We start from the raw sequence: 7,113 nt of genomic DNA, 5'->3' as shown, positions 1-7,113 counted from the left end.
AGCTCCTGATGGATTATTTTGGATATGTGGGAATAGAGCTTATAAGGAGTTAATGCCTAAATGGAGAGGGTCTTGTACAACAGGGATAATTCAACCAGCATTTTTCCTTTTACCAAAGGAAAAAGGGAGTCATCTGGGGAAACCTCTGTAGGAAACTTTAAACAGAGAGAAGAGGGGTTTAATAAATGTCCCCATAGGAGGAACGCAAACTTGGAAAGATGATGAATGGCCTGCGAAAAGGATAATTGAATACTATGATCCAGCCACCTGGGCCCAAGGTGGAAGCTGGGGATACCGTACCCCAATATATATGCTAAACCGAATTATCCAGTTGCAAGCAGTGGTTGAAATAATAAGCAACCGGACAGCTGAGGCACTGAATCTTATAGCAAGACAATTGTCTCAGACCAGGGCTGCAGTGTACCAAAATCGGGTAGCCTTAGATTATCTTTTAGCTGAAGAAGGGGGTGTCTGTGGGAAATGGAATACTTCTGAGTGTTGTTTGGAAATAGATGATAATGGGGAAGCTATAATGAAAGTAGCAGAGGAGATAAAACGAGTTGCACATGTACCAGTGCAGAAATGGAATTCTATACTTACTAGCCACTGGTGGGATAACTTATTTGGGGGAGCCTTCTGGAAGAAAATAGGGTTCATGATAGTATATGCATTTCTGGGTTTACTGTTTGTACCATGTATGATCCCGTGCTTTATTCGGTTAATACATTCAGTAGTCCAAGGCATGCAAATCTCAGCTATGCCTATAGATCGTGAAATGGCAACAAAAGGAATAGGGTATTAATTGATGATTTTAAAAGATAACACCAAACTGGACCTAGCCGCCACTAGGCAAGTACTACCTAACTTTGAGGCCAAAGCACGAATCAATAGGATAAAAAGAAAACGGGGGAATTGTGAAAAATGCAGTTGTGATTCGTGCTAAGATGTTTAATGTTTACAGATATAACCAAATGAGGCACGGGCTCTGAACTTGGAAAAAGGTGGTTAAGTTCTATGTAAAAAGTTATGAAACTTGCTTATGAAGTTATATTGACAGAGGGAACTAACATTTTAAGGGTTAACTAAACTTATAATGGGTGCCTGCTAACAAGCTAACACTTTAAGGCTTAGTCACACAATAAATGCTCAGTTTAGAGCTTTATGTTAAGAAGAACAGAACCCCATCGAATGCCAAGATAAGAAGTTTTACTGCACCTAGCTGTGAACTTGAGGAGACAAGATAACGAAGATTTACAGCAAAAGGGGGCGCCAGTCTGGTTTCATTCAACTTGGCAGCTTGGGTCCCAGTCAATTCAACATAATGAGCCAAAGGTAAAAAGTTCACTGTGATGAAGCTGAAGGAGCCTTCACCCAAAGACCCCCAAAGGCCCCTCCTCAAATTCACCAAGTGGCACTGCGCAGGCGCAACAGGGGAGGGTCTATGGAAATGTTGATCTGAGACTCATTTTAATCAGAAGCGGGGAAAGGTTATGAATATGTACAGGCGTTCCTGGGGTCATTATGAATATGTAATACTTTACTGTATTTAAGCACACTTTTTATTGTTTAAAGGTGTGCGTGTTGGGTGGAGTGAATCCCCCGCGCACCCAGCGCTGCTTTGCTTATGCTCTAATGAACACGTGTTTAAGGAATACAAGGAATTGGATTAAATGTTTTTTATCCATAGAAAAAGCGTAAGTTATATATTTCACAAACTGGCGTGGTCAGCAGGACAAGGGCAGTGATCCTTCCCCTGTGCTCTGCATTGGGGAGGCCACACCTGGAGTGTTGTGTTCAGTTCTGGGCCCCTCAGGTCAGGAAAGAGATTGAAGTGCTGGAGCGGGTCCAGAGAAGAGCAACAAGACTGTGGAAGGGACTGGAACACAAGTCCTATGGGGAGAGGCTGAGGGGGCTGGGCTTGTTTAGTCTGGAGAAGAGGAGGCTTAGAGCTGAGCTCAGCACTCTCTAGAACTACCTGAAGGGCAGTTCTAGCCAGGTGGGGATTGGGCTCTTCTCCCAGGCAGTCAGCAATAGGACAAGGGGCCATGGGCTTCAACTCTGCCAGGGGAAACTGAGGCTGGAGATGAGAAAGCAATTCCTTGCAGAGAGAGTGGTCAGGCATTGGAATGGCTGCCCAGGGAGGTGCTGGACTCACCAGCCCTGGAGGTTTGTAAACTGAGATGCACATGAAGGCACATGGTGCCATGATCTAGTCAATGGACTGGAGTTGGACCAAGGGTTGGACTGGATGACCTCTGAGGTCTTTTCCAACCCAGGCCATTCTGTGATTCTGTGAATTACCTTCAGTATTAAGAAAAAAAAACAAACTAAAGTGTACTTCAGGGTGAGGATGGACCAGGCTCGGGATCAGTACCAGGGGTGCTGCAGGAGCAGGTGTCTCCCAGCACGGACACACCTGGGGGACCTGTCGACCTCAGCACCCCTGGGCCCCACCATGGCCCAGTTCAGCAGCCCTGGGCCCGAGGGCTCAGCCCAGGGACAGCCCCACAACCAGGGTCACAGCGGTTCCTGCTGCTGCCCCGAGGGTCACCAGCCCCAGGCAGCCCTGAGCCAGAGTGCAGTGTCTGAGCTGGGCTGAGCTGGAAGGGGCTGCAAAACAGCTCGAAAGGAGGTGACGGAAGAAGGTGCCGTGCGTGTGGCACGGGGGATGAACTGACACCCTCAGTTTGGTATCTGGACCCGTGCTGGGCTTGCACATGGACTAAGCCCCAGCTCAGAGCACAAATCGCTGTTCCCAGCCCTGGGTGCCAAGCGCTGGTCCTGCTCTCTCCTCCCTGGTGCGGCCCGAGCACACGACTGCCCTGCCTGCTCCTGCCTTGGGGCTTGGGGAGCTCGGGTCAAAAGGAAAGACAGACTCGTGTGGTTATGGGATCTCTTAAGTGTCCTGGGGTTGCTTTGCTAGTCACTCTGTAACAGTTCCTGGGCTATTAAGTCCATAGGTGCCCAGAGAGGCAAAGAAGTCCATGAAACAACTTTCCTATTAAGGTTTCCTTCTTACAAAAACACACACTTCCATTTTCTCATCAGCAACAGACTGAAAGATGGAAGCTGAAGCAGCATCTGCCTCTTGTGAAAACAGGTAACTACAGATGGTTCCACTCAGTCGATCCTTAGTTGCTTCCTCCACAGGAAACCTGTCCATTAATTTAATCTTTGGTGTACAGGCAGCGCCTTGCTGATGTTCCTGTGCAGGCAACAAGTGTGTGGATGTCAGGCTTTCTGCAGAGTTGTTACGGAGTTTTCCAGTTTCTTTTATTTCGGAAAACCTTGCTGTGTACTCCTGACGTCTCCCATAAGCTGGTGGGTTTAGAGAAGGACGGGGAGCTCCAGTGAGCTCAGGGAGGACCAGTCAGTGTCACAGGCAAAGCAGAATGGAACTCGACTGGGTGAAAACTAATGGAATTTATTGATAGATGAAACTGCCGTGTCTCCCCCATCTTTGGGCGGATCACCGTGCACCCTGAACCGATACAGGCAGGTGTAGTCCGGGTGGCCCCAGTTGCTCAGCACTTGCAGCCTGATGTAATTCACGACCCCAGGGAGCTCGTTCTGCAATGACAAGAAGAAATGAGTCGCCTTTTCCTCTCTGGCCCGTGAGCACTGACAGAAGTGCCGCAGCGACGGCCTCGATCAGCAGCTTCCTTCCTGCTGCCCCGCGGGGGCTTTGACCTGTCGTGGTCAAGGCGTTCTTACCCTGCTCTACCCCATTGGGCCATGAGAACAGCCAAGGAAGAAGCAGCGACCAGATGCCTCAGCAAATACACTGGAAAGTTCTAGCCTGCTTTGGGGCACAGGCTTCCACAGTCAGAAGACCCAGGGCTGGGGTCAGTATAATGTCTCGTTGCCTTCTCTAGAAAGCCATGGAAACAGAATGGCCTCCCTGTCACTGCTCACTGCCAGCACCAACTGAACCCTCAGGAAGCCCAGTATTTCTGGTCTTTAACTGGCAGAACAGCAGTCGTGCATCCTACGGGATGTGTGCACTTGGGGTCCAGACAGTCAAGCTGATTCCAGCTTCAACTGTGGTGCTTCTAAGCACTGAAGTTTAAACCCAGAATGAAAGAGAAGACCAGCAGTCCAGGCATCTGCCACCAGGAAGTTGAAGCAGAAGAAAGGCCAGCGTGGCACACGCTCAGGTCAGGGCTGCCTGTACCCTTTGGCAGGGAAGCCTCTCCCCATCCAGCCGCATTTCTCCTCCTCTCCTACAGTTCTTCTCCCTGTGTCCCCATACCTTCAGCTGGAAGGTCTGACTGGGATTCAGTGCTGCCAGGAAAGTGAACTGTCCCAGGAACGATCCCTGCTCCTCGTGTTCTTCCTTGAAGCCCTACAGAAAAACAGGGGTGGAGAAAACAAGAGCGTCTGGTGCACCATGGGAGACTGAACTTCAGTCAATGAAGTACGGGGTTATTTCAGCTGCATAGTCCAAGGATGATGAGCACAAGGAAAAGACGAGAAGCTGCAGGTGGGCAGCACATCACACTTGCCTACTCAACGAGTCCAAGCTGGCAGTCAGAAAAGGAGCAGATGCTCCCAGTGAGAGGGAGGTAACCTGAGGATCACAAAAGCCACTGGGACTGGAAGTCAAGAAGGTCTAGGACCATGCACTGTCCAGCTCCTTTTCCCTGGCTCCTGGCGTAGAATCTTACCCCAGAAGCTTTGAGTGGTACATTGAATAAAAGAGGAATATGATGGGAAGGGAGCGACTCCAAGGAGCCTCTTTCTTCTGAGAGATGGGAGGAGGCTTCAGGCCACTGGACTCTTTGACCCATCTTCACCCCTTGCTTAGCAATGCTGTGCAACCCCTGCCCCGCACTCCAGAGAAATCACTTACGTAGACAGCAAAGTCCTTTGGAGCTCCGGAGATGCTTTCTCCATGGAACGCTGTCCCTGAGACATGGTCCATGGTGACGGCTCTGGGAATGACCGGCATGGACAGCCTGATGAAGACGTGTCCTTGACTTCCTGGAAACGGCCAGCAGTTGCCAGGATGATTTTCTGGCTAAAGGAGAAGAGCAAACTACATTGACATGGAGAAGGTTTCCCTGGCTCTCTCCCAGAGCTCTGCAGGCTCCTCTGCCATTCTCCTGCCGTGCCGTGCTGACAGTTTGCGCAGCGACTGGGCAGACACAGACTGCAGGAGCAGCCTGGCCTGGTAGAAGCTACCGTGGAGAACCTGGGGCACTCTGGGAGAGGAAACACTCAGCAGGGGGACACAGGAGGAGAGCAGGTCCATGCGAGAAGGAGGCAGGAGAAGAAGCTTCGAGGAGCAAAGACAGGGAGAAAGGCAACTCTGAGTAGCGTGTGTGCTTCATTCTCACCACCTTTGTTCTACTGCTTCTTGGTGCTCCTACCTCCAGAATAAGCTCAGGAGACCTCATGTAATCCATCACCGGCAGCGAATACAGGAAGACTTTTGCTTTGGCATCCCAGAGTGATGGAGAAGTCCTGGAACGAATGACGGCTGCCCCTGGAAATTAAAACATGAGGACAATCATCAGGCAGTGTCAGGAGGAATATTGCACTGTTGACTTGAAAAAGGCTTCTCAGTTGTCATCCATGTCCTTCAGTGGGTTCCCCTCTTTCTTACTGGCATGACCCCTCTGGCACACACAGCAGGGAGTCATCAAACTGTTGTTTGGGGCCATGGAAAAAGACCAGACTCTGAACCAGCCTTTCTGTTCTTCCCATGGGGTCTGGCCTGTTACAGGCTCTGTCAGTGGGGGCATTTTTAGGGCACAAGGTGACCCTTGACTTCTTGCCCCTTCTCTCCTGCCCCTGGGCATGTTCCAGTGCCCATCTTGTCAATCTGGACAGGAAGTGTGTTGGAACTGGTTTGTTTGTACAATGTCACAGCACCTGCTGATTTCAGGGCGTAATCCGGCATCGGGACCTGGATTTCTTCCAGCTTCTTCAGGGCTTGATTGATGATCTCCTGAACAGCCTGGAAAGGAACACAAAGGAGAGCACCTGTTGGAAGGAAAAGGAACGCGGCAAGCAGCTCCCCTGCAAGGCCAGCCAAGGTGAACGGGGACAAGGCCCATCTCAGATGGAAGGAACGCCCACATTGCCTGGAAGCCTCCCAAGTTTGCTCTGCTGTGATTGTCGGGATCAGAAAGGGGGGGCTGCTCACTCCAGTGCTCTGAATGCTGGAGCTGCGGGAAGGGGCTTTTCCTGTGGAGAGGCCCCAGCCAAGCAGCATGGACAGACAAGCCTTCTGGGCATGAGATAGGACTGGCTTAACTCTGGACCTCTGAGACCGTTCTTTCTTTACAGAACTCCCTTGAGGAGGACCACAGATCTGGACGCAGAGGAAGGTGCGACCCAGACAGCTGTCATTCCTGTCAGGGCTCTCTCTTCCCCATAAAGAAGTGTGGAGCAACAGGAAAAGGAAGCGTGGCCATGACAGCACTTGTTCCAGCAGCACCAGCCTGTTGGCTGTGACAGGGAATGGAGTAGGATACGTGCTGGAGGGAGGATAAAACCCCTGAGCAGATCCTTCTGCCTTGTGCCCTTACCCGTCCGGTAAAGCCTGGGACCTTTGCCTGCTTCAGTCCTTCTTGTAGAGCCAGCTCAGCAACATCCTTTGCACTCCATTGCAGATGATAAAGTTGTTCCTGAAGCTTTCGGAGCTGGACGGGCAGGGACGGGGTTTCGCTCAGGTCTCCTAACTCTTTTGCAGTGTTCCAGGTTAAGGCGCCAAGTCGTCCCACGTGGTAAACTCCTGTCAGACACACACCAGAGCTTAGAACTTCGCCTAAGGCAGTGCTATGCCTCGGGCTACCTTCTCCCCTTTCTGTGTCTCTCCCAAGTGCCATTGTTGTCTCTTGTTGCCTTTGACAGTGGCCGTCATGGCGTATGGGCTCTGCAATAGATGACGTTCCCTGCCCTGGACTGTGCTCCTTGTCCTGCAGAAGATTCTCAGCCCCTGGGGCAGGAGAGCTCAGCCACGGCCTCTCCCTGGGCTGAAGAGAACTGGCTCAGCCCTCCTGGGGAAGGCAACTCAGCCCTTCCTCACCCACACCCGTCCCGCTGGAGCAGGGACTGGCACAGCTCTGTGGGGACGTTCTGCTCTTGGCTGAGCTCCTCTGCTCA

The 7,113-nt window shown here is 51.2% G+C and overlaps 1 protein-coding gene across 1 annotated transcript; it reads right to left on the bottom strand.

The window, feature by feature from the left end:
• Positions 1 to 4,785: 4,785 nt before the first annotated feature.
• Positions 4,786 to 6,871, bottom strand: LOC135576256 (SUN domain-containing protein 3-like). The gene is made up of 5 exons (XM_065040025.1): positions 6,853 to 6,871; positions 6,537 to 6,742; positions 5,878 to 5,962; positions 5,373 to 5,488; positions 4,786 to 5,020 (listed from the first exon to the last, which is right to left on the bottom strand). The coding sequence occupies exons 1-5, from the start codon at positions 6,869 to 6,871 to the stop codon at positions 4,793 to 4,795; spliced, it is 654 nt and encodes a 217-aa protein (XP_064896097.1). The 3' UTR covers positions 4,786 to 4,792.
• Between the last annotated feature and the right edge of the window lie 242 nt (positions 6,872 to 7,113).

The sequence above is a fragment of the Columba livia genome, chromosome 24 (assembly GCF_036013475.1).
Source record: "Columba livia isolate bColLiv1 breed racing homer chromosome 24, bColLiv1.pat.W.v2, whole genome shotgun sequence".
Classification (NCBI taxonomy): domain Eukaryota; kingdom Metazoa; phylum Chordata; class Aves; order Columbiformes; family Columbidae; genus Columba; species Columba livia.
The sequence above is the reverse complement of the archived record's forward strand: the minus strand, read 5'-3'. Positions and strand labels throughout refer to the sequence as shown.

Coding starts and splice junctions, on each gene's coding strand:
- LOC135576256 (XM_065040025.1), bottom strand. Junction 5,963..6,536: donor TCCCAGGCTTTACCGGACGG/GTAAGGGCACAA, acceptor GTTCCTTTCCAG/GCTGTTCAGGAGATCATCAA. Junction 5,489..5,877: donor TTACGCCCTGAAATCAGCAG/GTGCTGTGACAT, acceptor TTTAATTTCCAG/GGGCAGCCGTCATTCGTTCC.